The following is a 20000-nucleotide window of genomic DNA, read 5'->3' as shown; positions in this document are numbered from 1 at the left end:
CAACACAGACTACTACAGCATCCTGAGACGGGCACACTACCAGACAGAACTGGAGACACAGGGCCACGGTAACACACACACACACCACACACACACACACACACACACACACACACACACACACACACACACACACACACACACACACACACACACACACACACACCACACACACACACACACACACACACACACACACACGAACAGATACTCAAATGCACACACACGTATACACTGCATGACTTTGTCTTTTGGTGTCTGCAGGGACAGTGCTGGATATAGACGGCATGGTCATTGCTCAGGTGCTGCACAGGTTGGGGGCGGGACGTTCGAAGGCCGGAGACCCTGTCAATCACAGCGTGGGGGCTGAGCTTCTGGTGTCTTTGGGACAGAAGGTGGAGAAAGGTGAGAACTCTGACCATTGTGTGTGTGTGTGTGTGTGTGTGTGTGTGTGTGTGTGTGTGTGTGTGTGTGTGTGTGTGTGTGTGTGTGTGTGTGTGTGTGTGTGTTAGTCAGTGTCACCCTGATCTGACTGACCTTTGCCCTCTGACCCCAGGGCAGCCATGGCTGCGTGTCCACTACGAGACTCCGGCGCTGAGCGCAGAGCAGAGACTCAGTCTCCAAGGGGCGCTGACACTGGGGCCCGCCGACCAGCTACTGACACAGCCACTAGTGGCAGAAATCATACTGCCATAGTGACACAAATCCACTCTATGTTAAAGCTTGACTGGGAGATGACAGGCCTTTGGGAATCTCAGTGTTTTATTTTTAAAGGATGTATAGTTCAGAACTAAAGGCCTGTGTCTCCTGCTCTTTACTCTCAAAGTCCTCTCTGAACCACCCATATAAAGTCACAAGATTCTGTGGAGACTGAATAGATGTTAACCGTTTCCAGGAACTGTGTGAGGGCAATTTCTGTTAAACCTTACTAATGCTTGTGTACTAAAATATCCTTCTTGAAGCCTAGGCATTGAGCTTGAGATGGTTAAAGAAACTAACTCATATAAAAGTGTGTGTGTGCACATTAATAGAGGCCTGTTGTAACTGTTCTGGGTGTGTAGCATGACCCCAGGATGTCTGGGAGCTCAGCCAATACTTGACAGAAACTGACTGGTTCCTCTTAAGTTAACGGGAGACAGAGTAAAGGTTATTCCTGCCCACCAATGATTGAGCTATTGTTCTGTCTGGAGCCTGTTTCTGGGCAAAAGATTCATGTTTTGTCTGTGTGTGTGTGACCAGTACGACCATACATCATCTGGGCCGACAGTCAAAGGCGCTTGCTTGCCCAACTTGGGGGAACCGTTGAGCAACTCAAATCAAATCAAAGTTTATTTGTCACGTGAAATGCTTAATTACAGGCTCTAACCAATAGTGCAAAAAAGGTATTAGGTGAACAATAGGTAAGTATAGAAATTAAAACAACAGTAAAAAGACAGTGAAATATAACAGTAGCGAGGCTATATAGAGTAGCGAGGCTACATACAGACACCGGTTAGTCAGGCTGATTGAGGTAGTATGTACATGTAGATATGGTTAAAGTGACTATGCATATATGATGAACAGAGAGTAGCAGTAGCGTAAAAGAGTGGTTGGTGGGTGGCGGGACACAATTCAGATAGCCCGGTTAGCCAATGTGCGGGAGCACTGGTTGGTCGGGCCATTTGAGGTAGTATGTACATGAATGTATAGTTAAAGTGACTATGCATATATGATAAACAGAGAGTAGCAGCAGCGTAAATGAGGGGTTGGGGGAGTGGGCACACAGTGCAAATAGTCCGGGTAGCCATTTGACTACCTGTTCAGGAGTCTTATGGCTTGGGGGTAAACACTGTTGAGAAACCTTTTTGTCCTAGACTTGGCACTCCGCTACCGCTTGCCATGCGATAGTAGAGAGAACAGTCTATTACTGGGGTGGCTGGGGTCTTTGACAATTTTTAGGGTCGTCCTCTGACACCGCCTAGTGTAGAGGTCCTGGATGGCAGGCAGCTTAGCCCCAGTAATGTACTGGGCCGTACGCATTACTCTCTGTAGTGACTTGCAGTCGGAGGCCGAGCAGTTGCCATACCAGGCAGTGATGCAACCAGTCAGGATGGTGCCGCTGTAGAACCTTTTGAGGATTTCAGGACCTATGCCAAATCTTTTTAGTTTCCTGCGGGAGAATAGGCTTTGTCGTGCCCTTCACGACTGTTTTGGTATGTTTGGACCATTCTAGTTTGTTGGTGATGTGGACACCAAGGAACTTGAAGCTCTCAACCTGCTCCACTACAGCCCCGTCGATGAGAATGGGAGCGTGCTCGGCCCTCCTTTTCCTGTAGTGCACAATCATCTCCTTAGTCTTGGTTACGTTGAGGGATAGGTTGTTATTCTGGCACCACCCGGTCAGGTCTCTGACCTCCTCCCTATAAGCTGTCTCGTCGTTGTCGGTGGTCAGGCCTACCACTGTTGCGTCGTCTGCAAACTTAATGATGGTGTTGGAGTCGTGCCTGGCCATGCAGTCGTGGGTGAACAGGGAGTACAGGAGGGGACTGAGCATGCACCCCTGGGGGGCTCCAGTGTTGAGGATCAGCGTGGCAGATGTGTTGCTACCTACCCTCACCACCTGGGGACGGCCCATCAGGAAGTCCAGGATCCAGTTGCAGAGGGAGGTGTTTAGTCCCAGGATCCTTAGCTTAGTGATGAGCTTTGAGGGTACTATGGTGTTGAACGCTGAGCTGTATGAATAGCAATGAATAGCATTCTCACATAGGTGTTCCTTTTATCCAGGTGGGAAAGGGCTGTGTGGAGTGCAATAGAGATTGCATCATCTGTGGGTCTGTTTGGGCGGTATGCAAATTGGAGTGGGTCTAGGGTTCCTGGGATAATGGTGTTGATGTGAGCCATTACCAGCCTTTCAAAGCATTTCATGGCCACGAACGTGAGTTCTACGGGTCTGTAGTCATTTAGGCAGGTTGCCTTCGTGTTCTTGGGCACAGGGACTATGGTGGTCTGCTTGAAACATGTTGGTATTACAGTCTTAATCAGGGACATGTTGAAAATGTCAGTGAAGACACCTGCCAGTTGGTCAGCACATGCCCGGAGCACACGTCCTAGTAATCCATCTGGCCCCACAGGCTTGTGAATGTTGACCTGTTTAAAGGTCTTACTCACGTCGGCTACGGAGAGCGTGATCACACAGTCATCCGGAACTGCTGATGCTCTCATGCATGCCTCAGTGTTGCTTGCCTCGAAGCGAGCATAGAAGTGATTTAGCTGGTCTGGTTGGCTCGTGTCACTGGGCAGCTCGCGGCTGTGCTTCCCTTTGTAGTCTGTAATAGTTTGCAAGCCCTGCCACATAAGATCAGCGTCGGAGCCGGTGTAGTATGATTCAATCTTAGCCTTGTATTGATGCTTTGCCTGTTTGATGGTTTGTCGCAGGGCATAGCAGGATTTCTTATAAGCTTCCGAGTTAGAGTCCCGCACCTTGAAAGCAGCAGCTCTACCCTTTAGCTCAGTGTGAATATTGCCTGTAATCCATGGCTTCTGGTTGGGGTATGTACGTACAGTCACTGTGGGGACAACGTCCTCGGTGCACTTATTGATAAAGCCAGTGACTGATGTGGTGTACTCCCCAATGCCATCGGAAGAATCCCGGAACATGTTCCAGTCTGTGATTGCAAAACAGTCCTGTAGTTTAGCATCTGCTTCATCTGACCACTTTTTTATAGACCGAGTCACTGCTGCTTCCTGCTTTAATTTTTGCTTGTTAGCAGGAATCAGGAGTTGTGGTCGGAAGTATGTCAGGCGTGACTTCCTGACTGTTATCCAGAAACACACACAGTAAGCCAAGACAAATGCTGATTGACAGCTGACTGTGTTATATCAGTTTCACTGACAGTTTCATTAGTGTGTGTAGGGATTTTCCTTTTTGGTTTGTCTCAGCATGAACTCAACAGATTCTTCCAAAACAAAAACGATACTGCTTTCCACGATGCTTCTAAATATGAATACACATGTCCACACATCTCTATTATAATACAAATAAAAGAACAAAATGTTTGGCCCGTATGGCCCTAACAACCTGGTAACTTTAATATTATGCAAACATTTGGTGGCACAGAAAGAAAGGAAACATTACATAAAGAAAGGAGATATTACTGCACTGTTGGAGCTAGGAACACAAGCATTTCACTACTCACTCACATATCTGCTAAATATGTGTATGTGACAAATACAATTTAGTTTGATTTGATTTGTAAAGGATATCATAAAGGCCCAATGTAGGCTGCATCTAAATCAATATAAAAATATTTTGCAAATGTATTGAAAGTTAAATACAGAAATCAAATTTACATAAGTATTCACACCCCTATACTTTGTAGAAGCACCTTTGGCAGCGATTACAGATTTGCGTCATCTTGGGTTTGTCTGTATCAGCTTTACACATCTGGATTTGGGGGTTTTCTCCCATTCTTCCTTTTCTCAAGCTCTGTTCTGTTCTCAAGCTCTGTTAAATTAGATGGGGAGCGGTGAAAAACAGCAGTCTTCAAGTCCTTCAATCCACAGATTTTCAATGGGCTCAAGTCTGGGCTTTGGGTGGGCCACTCAAGGACTTTCACATTCTTGTTCTGAAGTCATTCCAGCATTGTTTTGGCTGTAAGCTTAGGGTCATTGTCCTGTTGGAAAGTAAATCTTTGCCTCAGTCTGAAGTTGTTTGCACTCTAAAGCAGGTCATCATCAAGGATTTGCCTGTATTTGGATCCATTCATTGTTCCCTCTATCCTTGCCAGTCTCCCAGTCCATACAGCTGAATAGCATCCCCATAGCATGATGCTGCCACCAGGCTTCACTGTAGGGATGGTGTTTGACGGGTGATGAGCTGTGCCTGGTTTTCTCAACTTGGTCTCAGAGCATTTCGTATTATTTTGTGTGTATATAAAACCGAAACACTCCATTTACTATGATATGTAACATTTCGTATGGTATCTTAATTTGTGGATGTCCAGTATCCATTTTTAATGATATGTTATGAATAACAATTCACACGATATGTTGCGAATTTGTTAAGCGTATCATATGTCACAAATTACAATTTGTTGTTGCTAACAGCTAGGTGGCTAATGCTAACTAGCTCTAGGGGTTAAGGTTAGTGGAAGGGTTAGCTAAAAGGATTAGGGGAAGGGTTAGCTAACTTGATAAGTAGTTGCAACGTAACTAAAAAGTAGTTACAATGTTGCTAATTAGCTAAAAGTTGCTAAAGTGTTCCGTGATGAGATTCAAACACACAACCTTGGGGTTGCTAGACATTTGTGTTATACGTCCACTCATCCACCCCGACCAACCACCCTACTTTTGTTTTTGCCTTAAGTAACCTGTTTTATGTAACCATTATGGAGGAAATTATTGAATTACCTACTATGTTGTTTAATTGAACATACTATGCTGTTTTTACTTGGAGAATTATCCATTGTTATATTTTAGTATAGGCTTGTCTTGTGTGACTTAGTCATGGGTCTGGGCATACAGATAAGAGCCTTTTGGTTTCGACTGTAGTATGTGACATCCTGTTTTAACAATCTACAGGAACTTAGATGTGTGGAAACTGTAAGGGAAATATTATGTATTTACCTGCTTTGTTGAATATTGATCGTTGAATTATATGCTTAACCTCTCTGGGCTAGGCGGGACGTAATCGTCCCACCTACACAACAGGCAGTGTAATCCCGTGGCGCGATTTTCAAATACCTTAGAAATGCTATTACTTCAATTTCTCAAACATGACTGTTTTACACCATTTTAAAGACAAGACTCTCGTTAATCTAACCACACTGTCCGATTTCAAAAAGGCTTTACAACGAAAGCAAAACATTAGATTATGTCAGCAGAGTACCCAGCCAGAAATAATCAGACACCCATTTTTCAAGCTAGCATATAATGTCACAAAAACCCAGAAGACAGCTAAATGCAGCACTAACCTTTGATGATCTTCATCAGATGACACACCTAGGACATTATGTTATACAATACATGCATGTTTTGTTCAATCAAGTTCATATTTATATAAAAAAACAGCTTTTTACATTAGCATGTGACGTTCAGAACTAGCATACCCCCCGCAAACCTCCGGTGAATTTACTAAATTAGTCACGATAAACGTTCACAAAAACATAACAATTATTTTAAGAATTATAGATACAGAACTCCTTTGTGCAATCGAGGTGTCCGATTTTAAAATAGCTTTTCGGTGAAAGCACATTTTGCAATATTCTCAGTAGATAGCCCAGCCATCACGGCTAGCTATTTAGACACCCACCAAGTTTAGCCCTGACCAAAGTCAGATTTATTATTACAAAAGTTTGATTACCTTTGATGTTCTTCGTCAGAATGCACTCCCAGGACTGCTACTTCAATAACAAATGTTGGTTTGGTCCAAAATAATCCATCGTTATATCCAAATAGCGGCGTTTTGTTCGTGCGTTCAAGACACTATCCGAAGTGTAAATAAGGGTCACGAGCATGGCGCAATTCGTGACAAAAAAATTCTAAATATTCCATTACCGTACTTCGAAGCATGTCAACCGCTGTTTAAAATCCATTTTTATGCCATTTTTCTCGTAAAAAAGCGATAATATTCCGACCGGGAATCTGCGTTTAGGTAAACAGAGGAAAGAAAACAAAGCATATAGTCAAGGACATGGTGTGAGCCGAGATAGAGAGAGCCTGAGAAATAGAACAAACCCCTATTTGTTTCTAATGATCTTTGCTTCTGAGAAACTAACCCAAGGTACGGGGAAACAACACCGGTGAACATAACCACAAGATGAACCCAAGGTAGCTTATGATGCCCCGATCTGCATGGGAGGGGTGGAACCAGCCATGACTAAGCATTTTTAGGTCTGCTATATAGGACCTCTGTTTTTTCTGTATCGTTGAGCTCTCGGCCTTACACTCAAGAGTGTGGGGTCGAACCAGCTTCATTATTGCAATTCTTATTAAATAAAGATGATCGTTTGAAGAAATGACAAAGTCTCTCTCACTTGGTTAGAATGTCCTGCTAAACATTCAGGTAACACACAGACACACACACACTGCCACATGAACACAGACACACACATATTATTCAGTTGTTCACATTTGTCTTGATCGACAGGTTTTCCAGTTTGTTGTTGTTGTTGATGTTAAACTTGTCCTCCACTTTATATTGGCTGAGTATCTGTACCAGACTGTTGGTCAGAAAGCCAAGCTGAGAAATGGTAGTCAACTGATTCGCTCTGAGGACCATTGTGAACCAAACCCTGACTTCCTTGATGACCCTGACTACCCTGACCAAAACCATGCTTATCCTGAACCAAACCAGGCCTATGCACATACAAACCTTGCCTACCCTGAAGAAATCCTTGCCTACTCTGATGACCAACACCAGGCTAACTTCGGACCAAACCATTCCTACCACCACTAACCAGGACCAGAGTGTTGCTGTATGACTGAAGACACTTTGGGCGCTAACATTGAATTGCTCAGTGGAGTTTGGTGGGAGGAGCAATAGGAGGATGGGCTCATTGTTATGGCTGGAATGGAATATTTGGAACGGAGTCAAACGTGGTTTCCATATGTTTGATACCATTCCATGAATTCCATTCCAGCCATTACAATGAGCCCGTCCTCCTGTAGCTCCTCCCACCAGTCGCCACTGGAATTGCTCTAACTCTAAATGCTCAGTTCAGTGCTTTCAGAGGAAGACAGGTATAGACCTGGGTCAGATGTAAGGATCAGGGAGGTGTCATGATATGGCCCACTTTGGGTATAGTTAGTACCATCCCCCTCTTTCTCCCTCTCTCTCCCTCCTACACCCAGGTTCTGTTATCTCAGGTCGTAAATTCCTGGAGGAGACTCTCCTCCTGGACATGCAGAAAGAGACACATTTACAGAGAACAAAGGAACTTCTTCTACATCACAGAACTTGAGAACTGAACAATATCCATGTTTTGGAGAATGTGTAAACGGTCGGTGGAGTAGCCAGTTACGACCCGGTCCGTTTTGTTTCATGTTTGTGACCTTATGAAAGACAATACAGCCACATTACCATAAGTTTGTTTTACAGGAGCCTCCGTTATGAGGTTTACGTCTAATTATTGTATAAAACGAATGAGTAAAGATGAAACTATTTGTGAAATTATATAAGGTGATGTTGAACCATTAATGTGAGAGAATTGTATATCCTTCAAAGTCATTGGCCTGCCCCCGTGAGCACAGACATGATCTGGCTCATGGGACAGCCCTTTTCTACTGTTACGAATAAAACCCCCACCTGAAGAATCACAGTTCAGACCATGCATACCTCGGTCAGCTGAGGGAGCGAAGGTTGAGCAGAGACCACAGAAACCTCAGTATAAGCTAAGGTTGTAATGGTTGTTGAAACTCTGAGACTATTGATCCCGACAGAATAAGAGCAAATCTTCGATACTAATTACTAGTCTGCAGCTAGTGTCACGTCCACACCAGTAAAAGGGGTTATTTGTTATTGTAGTTTGGTCAGGACGTGGCAGGGGTGTGTTTGTTTTGTGTTGTTGGGTATTTCTATGTCTAGTTTATTGTTTTGACCTTCAATTGGAGGCAGCTGTTCCTCGTTGACTCTAATTGAAGGTCCTATTTAGTAGGGGTGTTTTTTCTATGGGTTTTGTGGGTAGTTGTTTCTTGTTTAGCTGTGTACCTGACAAGACTGTTTTCGTCGTTCTTTTTGTTCTTTTTGTTCAGTGTTCATTTATTTAAAAAAAGAAGATAATGAGCATTCACGTACCCGCTGCATTTTGGTCCAATCACTACGACGGCCGTGACAGAACTGCCCACCACAAACGGACCAAGCAGCGAAGGAAGGAGCAGCACCTGGAGAGCAGCTATCTGGAATCGTGGACATGGGAGCAAATTCTGGACGGGGCTGGACCATGGAACCAGGTTGGGGAATACGCTCGCCCTAAGGAGGAGCTGGAGGCAGCCAAGGTGGAGCGGCGCCGTTATGAGGCCTTATACGCGCCGATTGGACAGTATGAGAGGCAGCCCCAAAAAAATTTTTTGGGGGGGGCACACGGGGAGTGTGGCTAGATCAGGCAAGAGCCCTAAGCCAACTCCCCGTGCTTATTATGGGGAGTGTTTGGCAGTGAGAGCGCCGGTCTATGCGGAAGTGCGCAAAATCTTGCCCATGCGCACGCACAGTCCGGTGTGTGCGATCCCAGCCTCCCGTAAGTGCCGTGCTAGAGTGGGCATCCAGCCTGGGAGAAGTGCGCCGGCACAATACATCTGGCCACCAGCGCGTCTCCTGGGCCCAGTCTACCCTGCGCCTGCTCTACGCACGGCAGCCATCAGGCCTCTGCACAGTCCAGTTCGCCCTGTGCCAGCACTCCACCCGTGCAGGGCTACTGTGACTACCCAGCCAGGACGGGTGGTGCAGGCTGTGCGCTCCAGACCTCCAGTGCTGGTTCATGGCCCGGTGTATCCAGTTCCTGCTCCTCGTACTGGCCTCAAGGTGCGTGTCTCTAGTCTGGCATCTCCAAAGCCAGCACCACGCACCAGGCCTCCAGTGCGTCAGCCCAGTCCAGTACGTCCTGTTCCCGCTCTTTGCACTAGCCTTGGGGTGCGTGTCCCCAGCCTGGTACCTCCAGTACCAGCCCCATGCACCAGGCCTCCAGTGTGTCAGCCCAGTCCAGTACGTCCTGTTCCTGCTCCTCGCACTAGCCCTGTGGTGCGTGTAAATAGTCTGGCGTCTCCAAAGCCAGCCCCATGTATCAGGCTTTCAGTGCGCAGTCCCCGTCCAGAGCTTCCGACGACAGTACCCCGTCCAGAGCTTCCAACGACAGTACCCCGTCCAGAGCTTCCGGCGACAGTACCCCGTCCAGAGCTTCCGGCGACAGTTCCCCGTCCAGAGCTTCCGGCGACAGTTCCCCGTCCAGAGCTTCCGGCGACAGTTCCCCGTCCAGAGCTTCCGGCGACAGTTCCCCGTCCAGAGCTTCCGGCGACAGTTCCCCGTCCAGAGCTTCCGGCGACAGTTCCCCGTCCAGAGCTTCCGGCGACAGTGCCCCGTCCAAAGCTTCCGGCAACAGTGCCCCGTCTAGCGATGGCCCACAGTTCGGAGCCTGCAGAGATGGCCCACAGTCCAGAGCCAGCAGAGACGGCCCACAGTCCGGAGCCAGCAGAGACGGCCCACAGTCCGGAGCCAGCAGAGACGGCCCACAGTCCGGAGCCAGCAGAGATGGCCCACAGTCCGGAGCCGACAGAGACGGCCCACAGTCCGGAACCGACAGAGACGGCCCACAGTCCGGAACCGACAGAGACGGCCCACAGTCCGGAACCGACAGAGACGGCCTACAGTCCAGAACCTACAGAGTCACCCTACAGTCCGGAACCGGCGCAGCCAGAGTCGCCCTCCAGTCCGGAGCTCCCAGAGTCGCCCTCCAGTCCGGAGCTCCCAGAGTCGCCCTCCAGTCCGGAGCTCCCAGAGTCGCCCTCCAGTCCGAAGTCTACAGCAACGCGCATCAGTCCGAGGTCTCCAGCGACGCGCATCAGCCCGAGGTCTTCAACGATGCGCCTTAGTCCAGAGACTTCGGGAGGGGTAAAATATAATAAATAGTTAGCGGGGGTGGACAGGTTAGGTTGGGGAGTAAGGCCAGAGCCTGAGCCACCTCCATAGTAGGAGGTTGGGGAGGGGGTGTAGCACAAGAACCGTCGGTGATGGTGGCCACCCTCCGGGATTATTTTTGTTTTGGGTTTATTTTTGTGTTTTTGTTTAACCTGTTGGGTCTAGGGGGCAGCATTTGCACGTCTGGATAAAAAAAATGTACCCGATTTAATCTGGTTACTAATCCTACCCAGTAACTAGAATATGCATATACTTATTATATATGGATAGAAAACACTCTAAAGTTTCCAAAACTGTTTGAATGGTGTCTGTGAGTATAACAGAACTCATTTGGCAGGCAAAACCCTGAGACATTTTCTGACAGGAAGTGGATACCTGATGTGTTGTATTGACTTTAAAGCTATCCCATTGAAAGACACAGGGGTTTAGGAATATTTTGGCACTTCCTATTGCTTCCACTAGATGTCACCAGCCTTTACAAAGTGTTTTGAGTCTTCTGGAGGGAGATCTGACCGAACAAGAGCCATGGAACGGTGATGTCCCATTAGACACCTGGCGCTACTTCATGTTGGGTACCCTCGTTCCAATACGTTATAAAAGGCTATGCATTCGTCCACCTTGAATATTATTCATGTTCTGGTTAAAAAGGCCCTAATGATTTATGCTATACAACGTTTGACATGTTTGAACGAACGGAAATATATTTTTTCCCCTCGTTCATGACGAGAAGTCCGGCTGGCTTACATCATGTGCTAACGAGACGGAGATTTTTGGACATAAATGATGAGCTTTTTTGAACAAAACTACATTCGTTATGGACCTGTGATACCTGGAAGTGACATCTGATGAAGAGAATCAAAGGTAATGGATTATTTACATAGTATTTTCGATTTTAGATCTCCCCAACATGACGTCTAGTCTGTATCGCAACGCGCGTATTTTTCTGGGCACAGTGCTCAGATTATTGCAAAGTGTGATTTCCCAGTAAGGTTATTTTTAAATCTGGCAAGTTGATTGCGTTCAAAAGATGTAAATCTATAATTCTTTAAATGACAATATAATATTTTAACAATGTTTTCTAATTTTAATTATTTAATTTCTGACGCTGACTTGACTGCCGGTTATTGGAGGGAAACGATTTCCTCAACATCAATGCCATAGTAAAACGCTGTTTTTGTATATAAATATGAACTTGATAGAACTAAAAATGCATGCATTGTCTAACATAATGTCCTAGGAGTGTCATCTGATGGAGATTGTAAAAGGTTAGTGTATCATTTTAGCTGGTTTTATGGTTTTGGTGACCCTGTCTTTGACTTGACAAAACATTACACACAACTCTTGTAAATGTACTGTCCTAACATACTCTAAATTTATGCTTTCGCCGTAAAACCTTTTTGAAATCGTAAAACGTGGTTAGATTAAGGAGATGTTTATCTTTCAAATGGTGTAACATAGTTGTATTTTTGAAAAATTTGAATTTTGACATTTATTTGGATTCAAATTTGCCGCTCTTGAAATGCACCTGCTGTTGATGGAGTGCACCACAGGTGGCACGCTAGCGTCCCACCTAGCCCCAAGAGGTTAAGGTGCATCCGGGGACTGCACCTTGGGGGGGGGGTACTGTCACGTCCTGACTAGTATAAGGGGTTATTTGTTATTGTAGTTTGGTCAGGACGTGTCAGGGGTGTGTTTGTTTTGTGTTGTCTGGGTTTTTGGGTAGTGTTCTATGTTTTGTATTTCTATGTTCTATTTTCTAGTTTTTCTATTTCTATGTCTAGTTTATTGTTTTGACCTTCAATTGGAGGCAGCTGTTCCTCGTTGCCTCTAATTGAAGGTCCTATTTAGTTGGGGTGTTTTTTCTATGGGTTTTGTGGGTAGTTGTTTCTTGTTTAGCTGTGTGCCTGACAAGACTGTTTTCGTCGTTCTTTTTGTTCAGTGTTCATTTATTTTAAATAAAGAAGATAATGAGCATTCACGTACCCGCTGCATTTTGGTCCAATCACTACGACGGCCGTGACAGCTAGAAATTATGTCGACCTGGAATGTGAAGACCAACAACCGCCGAAACATCTATTCTATAAGAACATTTTTGAAGGGTACTCTCAAGTATCCAGAGAGACTTCATGGAAGCAGAGAGACGATCAGATGAACTTTCCAACAGAAAGACGGACGATTCCAACAGAGATCACGATGACACACTGAGCGTAAATATACACTGCTCAAAAAAATAAAGGGAACACTTAAACAACACAATATAACTCCAAGTCAATCACACTTCTGTGAAATCAAACTGTCCACTTAGGAAGCAACACTGATTAACAATAAATTTCACATGCTGTTGTGCAAATGGAATAGACAACAGGTGGAAATTATAGGCAATTAGCAAGACACCCCAATAAAGGAGTGGTTCTGCAGTGGTGACCACAGACCACTTCTCAGTTCCTATGGTTCCTGGCTGATGTTTTGGTCACTTTTGAATGCTGGCGGTGCTTTCACTCTAGTGGTAGCATGAGACGGAGTCTACAACCCACACAAGTGGCTCAGGTAGTGCAGCTCATCCAGGATGGCACATCAATGCGAGCTGTGGCAAGAAGGTTTGCTGTGTCTGCCGGCGTAGTGTCCAGAGCATGGAGGCGCTACCAGGAGACAGGTCAGTACATCAGGAGACGTGGAGGAGGCCGTAGGAGGGCAACAACCCAGCAGCAGGACCGCTACCTCCGCCTTTGTGCAAGGAGGAGCAGGAGGAGCACTGCCAGAGCCCTGCAAAATGACCTCCAGCAGGCCACAAATGTGCATGTGTCTGCTCAAACAGTCAGAAACAGACTCCATGAGGGTGGTATGAGGGCCCGATGTCCCCAGGTGGGGGTTGTGCTTACAGCCCTACACCGTGAAGGACGTTTGGCATTTGCCAGAGAAATCCAAGATTGTCAAATTCGCCACTGGCGCCCTGTGCTCTTCACAGATGAAAGCAGGTTCACACTGAGCACGTGACAGATGTGACAGAGTCTGGAGACGCCGTGGAGAACGTTCTGCTGCCTGCAACATCCTCCAGCATGACCGTTTTGGTGGTGGGTCAGTCATGGTGTGGGGTGGCATTTCTTTGGGGGGCCGCACAGCCCTCCATGTGCTCGCCAGAGGTAGCCTGACTGCCATTAGGTTCCGAGATGAGATCCTCAGACCCCTTGTGATACCATATGCTGGTGCGGTTGGCCCTGGGTTCCTCCTAATGCAAGACAATGCTAGACCTCATGTGGCTGGAGTGTGTCAGCAGTTCCTGCAAGAGGAAGGCATTGATGCTATGGACTGGCCCGCCCGTTCCCCAGACCTGAATCCAATTGAGCACATCTGGGACATCATGTCTCGCTCCATCCACCAACGCCACGTTGCACCACAGACTGTCCAGGAGTTGACGGATGCTTTAGTCCAGGTCTGGGAGGAGATCCCTCAGGAGACCATCCGCCACCTCATCAGGAGCATGCCCAGGCGTTGTAGGGAGGTCATACAGGCACGTGGAGGCCACACACACTACTGAGCCTCATTTTGACTTGTTTTAAGGACATTACATCAAAGTTGGATCAGACTGTAGTGTGGTTTTCCACTTTAATTTTGAGTGTGACTCCAAATCCAGACCTCCATGGGTTGATAAATTGGATTTCCATAGATTATTTTTGTGTGATTTTGTTGTCAGCACATTCAACTATGTAAAGAAAAAAGTATTTAATAAGATTATTTCATTCATTCAGATCTAGGATGTGTTATTTTAGTGTTCCCTTTATTTTTTGAGCAGTATATATTGATTGCAATTATTCCCGAATGAGTGAGCATTCATGTGCAAAGGCTTAGCATTTATATCAGTATAATTATCAACTGTGTAGTGACTTGTCTTTCCCGCCCTCCTCAGTCCACACCCACTTCCCTTTGTCCACCAAGCCGTCATATCGGCTTAGCCCACTAGGGAACCTCCCCTATCATTTCCTTGTAACCATATCTACTGTTTGTTTGTTCATGAATTTCTGTGATTATTTAGTTACTTAGTAAATAAATGATTAAGACAATTGATGTATGGATGATTCATAGTAAAGGCTGGGTTTGTGCAGATAACCAACGATTTACGACGTTCGGAATGAGACTACCGTAAAGGTAAAGAATAATTCATTAATTTGAAGACTAATTAATCAGATATTAAAATATCTGAAGAGTTATAATAGGAAAATTATAACTTTGTAATCTGAAGTTTTTCCTTGGTGCCCCGACTTCCTAGTTAATTACATTTAAATGATTAGTTTAATCAGGTAATAATAATTACAAAGAATTGATTTGATAAAATAACAGTCTTCAATTCTATGATGCCATAGACACAACAGAGGATACCAGAAGAGGAAGACAGGTATAGACCAGGGTCAGATGTAAGGATCAGGGAGGGTTCAGGTAGAGGAGGACAGGGATAGAACAGGGTCAGATGTAAGGATCAGGGAGGGTACAGGTAGAGGAAGACAGGTATAGAACAGGGTCAGATGTAAGGATCAGGGAGGGTTCAGGTAGGGGAAGACAGGTATAGACCAGTGTCAGATGTAAGGATCAGGGAGGGTACAGGTAGAGGAAGACAGGTATAGACCAGGGTCAGATGTAAAGATCAGGGAGGGTACAGGAAGAGGAAGACAGGTATAGACCAGGGTGAAATGTAAGGATCAGGGAGGGTTCAGGTAGAGGAAGACAGGTATAGAACAGGGTCAGATGTAAGGATCAGGGAGGGTTCAGGTAGAGGAGGACAGGTATAGACCAGTGTCAGATGTAAGGATCAGGGAGGGTACAGGTAGAGGAAGACATGTATAGACCAGGGTCAGATGTAAGGATCAGGGAGGGAACAGGTAGAGGAAGACAGGTATAGACCAGGGTCAGATGTAAGGATCAGGGAGGGTACAGGAAGAGGAAGACAGGTATAGACCAGGGTCAGATGTAAGGATCAGGGAGGATACAGGAAGAGGAAGACAGGTATAGACCAGGGTCAAATGTAAGGATCAGGGAGGGTACAGGTAGAGTAAGACAGGTATAGAACAGGGTCAGATATAAGGATCAGGGAGGATACAGGAAGAGGAAGACAGGTATAGAACAGGGTCAGATGTAAGGATCAGGGAGGGTACAGGTAGAGGAAGACAGGTATAGAACAGGGTCAGATGTAAGGATCAGGGAGGGTACAGGTAGAGGAGGACAGGTATAGAACAGGGTCAGATGTAAGGATCAGGGAGGGTACAGGTAGAGGAAGACAGGTATAGACCAGGGTCAGATCTAAGGATCAGGGAGGGTTCAGGTAGAGGAGGACAGGTATAGAACAGGGTCAGATGTAAGGATCAGGGAGGATATAGGTAGAGGAGGACAGGTATAGAACAGGGTCAGATGTAAGGATCAGGGAGGGTTCAGGTAGAGGAGGACAGGTATAGAACAGGGTCAGATGTAAGGATCAGGGAGGGTTCAGGTAGAGGTGGACAGGTATAGACCAGGGTCAGATGTAAAGATCAGGGAGGGTACAGGAAGAGGAAGACAGGTATAGACCAGGGTGAAATGTAAGGATCAGGGAGGGTTCAGGTAGAGGAAGACAGGTATAGAACAGGGTCCGATGTAAGGATCAGGGAGGGTTCAGGTAGAGGAGGACAGGTATAGACCAGTGTCAGATGTAAGGATCAGGGAGGGTACAGGTAGAGGAAGACAGGTATAGACCAGGGTCAGATGTAAGGATCAGGGAGGGTACAGGAAGAGGAAGACAGGTATAGACCAGGGTCAGATGTAAGGACCAGGGAGGGTACAGGAAGAGGAAGACAGGTATAGACCAGGGTCAGATGTAAGGATCAGGGAGGATACAGGAAGAGGAAGACAGGTATAGACCAGGGTCAAATGTAAGGATCAGGGAGGGTTCAGGTAGAGGAGGACAGGTATAGAACAGGGTCAGATGTAAGGATCAGGGAGGGTTCAGGTAGAGGAGGACAGGTATAGACCAGTGTCAGATGTAAGGATCAGGGAGGGTACAGGTAGAGGAGGTCAGGTATAGACCAGGGTCAGATGTAAGGATCAGGGAGGGTACAGGTAGAGTAAGACAGGTATAGAACAGGGTCAGATATAAGGATCAGGGAGGATACAGGAAGAGGAAGACAGGTATAGAACAGGGTCAGATGTAAGGATCAGGGAGGGTACAGGTAGAGGAAGACAGGTATAGAACAGGGTCAGATGTAAGGATCAGGGAGGGTACAGGTAGAGGAAGACAGGTATAGAACAGGGTCAGATGTAAGGATCAGGGAGGGTTCAGGTAGAGGAGGACAGGTATAGAACAGGGTCAGATGTAAGGATCAGGGAGGATACAGGTAGAGGAGGACAGGTATAGAACAGGGTCAGATGTAAGGATCAGGGAGGGTTCAGGTAGAGGAGGACAGGTATAGACCAGGGTCAGATGTAAGGATCAGGGAGGGTACAGGAAGAGGAAGACAGGTATAGACCAGGGTCAGATGTAAGGATCAGGGAGGGTACAGGTAGAGGAAGACAGGTATAGAACAGGGTCAGATGTAAGGATCAGGGAGGATACAGGAAAACAGGTATAGACCAGGGTCAGATGTAAGGATCAGGGAGGGTTCAGGTAGAGGAAGACAGGTATAGAACAGGGTCAGATGTAAGGATCAGGGAGGGTACCGGTAGAGGAAGACAGGTATAGAACAGGGTCAAATGTAAGGATCAGGGAGGGTTCAGGTAGAGGAAGACAGGTATAGAACAGGGTCAGATGTAAGGATCAGGGAGGGTTCAGGTAGAGGAGGACAGGTATAGACCAGGGTCAGATGTAAGGATCAGGGAGGGTACAGGTAGAGGAAGACAGGTATAGAACAGGGTCAGATGTAAGGATCAGGGAGGATACAGGAAAACAGGTATAGACCAGGGTCAGATGTAAGGATCAGGGAGGGTACAGGTAGAGGAGGACAGGTATAGAACAGAGACAGATGTAAGGATCAGGGAGGGTTCAGGTAGAGGAAGACAGGTATAGACCAGGGTCAGATGTAAGGATCAGGGAGGGTACAGGTAGAGGAGGACAGGTATAGAACAGGGACAGATGTAAGGATCAGGGAGGGTTCAGGTAGAGGAGGACAGGTATAGACCAGGGTCAGATGTAAGGATCAGGGAGGGTACAGGTAGAGGAAGACAGGTATAGAACAGGGTCAGATGTAAGGATCAGGGAGGATACAGGAAAACAGGTATAGACCAGGATCAGATGTAAGGATCAGGGAGGGTTCAGGTAGAGGAAGACAGGTATAGAACAGGGTCAGATGTAAGGATCAGGGAGGGTACCGGTAGAGGAAGACAGGTATAGAACAGGGTCAAATGTAAGGATCAGGGAGGGTTCAGGTAGAGGAAGACAGCTATAGAACAGGGTCAGATGTAAGGATCAGGGAGGGTACAGGTAGAGGAGGACAGGTATAGAACAGGGTCAGATGTAAGGATCAGGGAGGGTACAGGTAGAGGAAGACAGGTATAGACCAGGGTCAGATGTAAGGATCAGGGAGGGTTCAGGTAGAGGAGGACAGGTATAGAACAGGGTCAGATGTAAGGATCAGGGAGGATACAGGTAGAGGAGGACAGGTATAGAACAGGGTCAGATGTAAGGATCAGGGAGGGTACAGGTAGAGGAAGACAGGTATAGAACAGGGTCAGATGTAAGGATCAGGGAGGATACAGGAAAACAGGTATAGACCAGGGTCAGATGTAAGGATCAGGGAGGGTACAGGTAGAGGAAGACAGGTATAGACCAGGGTCAGATGTAAGGATCAGGGAGGGTACAGGTAGAGGAGGACAGGTATAGAACAGGGACAGATGTAAGGATCAGGGAGGGTTCAGGTAGAGGAAGACAGGTATAGACCAGGGTCAGATGTAAGGATCAGGGAGGGTAAGGGTAGAGGAGGACAGGTATAGAACAGGGTCAGATGTAAGGATCAGGGAGGGTTCAGGTAGAGGAGGACAGGTATAGACCAGGGTCAGATGTAAGGATCAGGGAGGGTACAGGTAGAGGAGGACAGGTATAGAACAGGGACAGATGTAAGGATAAGGGAGGGTTCAGGTAGAGGAAGACAGGTATAGACCAGGGTCAGATGTAAGGATCAGGGAGGGTACAGGTAGAGGAGGACAGGTATAGAACAGGGACAGATGTAAGGATCAGGGAGGGTTCAGGTAGAGGAAGACAGGTATAGACCAGGGTCAGATGTAAGGATCAGGGAGGGTACAGGTAGAGGAGGACAGGTGAGGGTAAGGGGAGGGGGTGAGTGTAAGGGGAGGGGTGAGGGGAAGGGGAAGGGTAAGGGGAGGGGGTGAGGGTAAGAAGAAGGGTGAGGGTAAGGGGAGGGGTGAGGGTAAGGGGAGGGGTGAGGGTAAGGGGAGGGGTGAGGGTAAGAAGAAGGGTGAGGGTAAGGGGAGGGGTGAGGGTAAGGGGAGGGGGTGAGGGTAAGGGGAGGGGTGAGGGTAAGGGGAGGGGTGAGGGTAAGGGGAGGGGGTGAGGGTAAGGGGAGGGGTGAGGGTGAGAAGAAGGGTGAGGGTAAGGGTAGGGGTGAGGGTGAGGAGAAGGGTGAGGGTAAGGGTAGGGGTGAGGGTGAGAAGAAGGGTGAGGAAGGGGGTAGGGGAGGTGAGGGTGAGAAGAAGGGTGAGGGTGAGGGGATGAGGGGATGTGGTAGGGTCAGATTTATTTAGGTCAACATGACTGTTTCCCTTTCTGACTCGTGGTGGGTTGTGACTACTGTAGTAGTTATTGACTAACTGACCTGCTCCACCACTCACACCCATTGGTCACTAGTCCATCCATACAGACAGACAGAGAGGGGTATTTGACCCGTGGGTCCTCAAGGTTGGAAGACATGACAGTGTTCAGGAGCAGCGTTCCGGTACAGGTAGGAAACTCTGAAGTTTTGAAAACCTTAATAGACACATGTAGAAAAGAAGAGGAGGAAGGGAAGCGCTGCTGAGGTACACAATAGTAGATTTTGGTAGACAGAAGGTGCTTTTTGGTAAAAGGGGTAAATTGGTCATCAAAAAAGAAAGGAGGACCAAGGCACTCTTCACACAATTAATTAAAATGCCTTTATTTGTATAGCATGTTCAATGAAAATAAAGTTTCAAATCTCAGACGCATTTCGGCTGCATGGCCTTCCTCAGGGAGTACAAAGAAATGACAATACAATGTCCTCTTTTGGACAGATTTTTCCAATCAGCCCTGATTTGAAGAGGGAGTGGTTACATAATTCATTGGACAACACCTAGTAAGTAATACGAGATACATTAAAAAGTGAAATACTGTAGATATGTTATCAAAAAATGTAACTCAAAGCTAGAAGCATCAGAATGTATAGAAAGGTAGTTCTAACCTTAAATA

The 20000-nt window shown here is 46.7% G+C and overlaps 1 protein-coding gene and 1 pseudogene across 2 annotated transcripts in view; both read left to right on the top strand.

Moving 5' to 3' along the window:
* The window catches only part of LOC123743819 (thymidine phosphorylase-like), a 5205-nt gene extending 4041 nt beyond the window's left edge, over positions 1-1164 (top strand). Inside the window, 3 exon segments of the mRNA XM_045722491.1 lie at positions 1-68; positions 265-405; positions 557-1164. The exon segment at positions 1-68 is cut by the window's left edge and continues 103 nt beyond it. Of these exon segments, the coding sequence (XP_045578447.1) occupies positions 1-68; positions 265-405; positions 557-696 (349 nt within the window). The 3' untranslated portion in view covers positions 697-1164.
* Positions 1165-19924: 18760 nt separating this feature from the next.
* LOC123723660 (thymidine phosphorylase-like) overlaps positions 19925-20000 on the top strand; it is a 6520-nt pseudogene continuing 6444 nt past the window's right edge. Inside the window, exon 1 of the transcript XR_006770704.1 lies at positions 19925-20000. This exon is cut by the window's right edge and continues 158 nt beyond it. The product of XR_006770704.1 is annotated as a thymidine phosphorylase-like (transcript).

This window comes from Salmo salar, chromosome ssa07, assembly GCF_905237065.1.
Source record: "Salmo salar chromosome ssa07, Ssal_v3.1, whole genome shotgun sequence".
Lineage (NCBI taxonomy): Eukaryota > Metazoa > Chordata > Actinopteri > Salmoniformes > Salmonidae > Salmo > Salmo salar.
The sequence above is the reverse complement of the archived record's forward strand: the minus strand, read 5'-3'. Positions and strand labels throughout refer to the sequence as shown.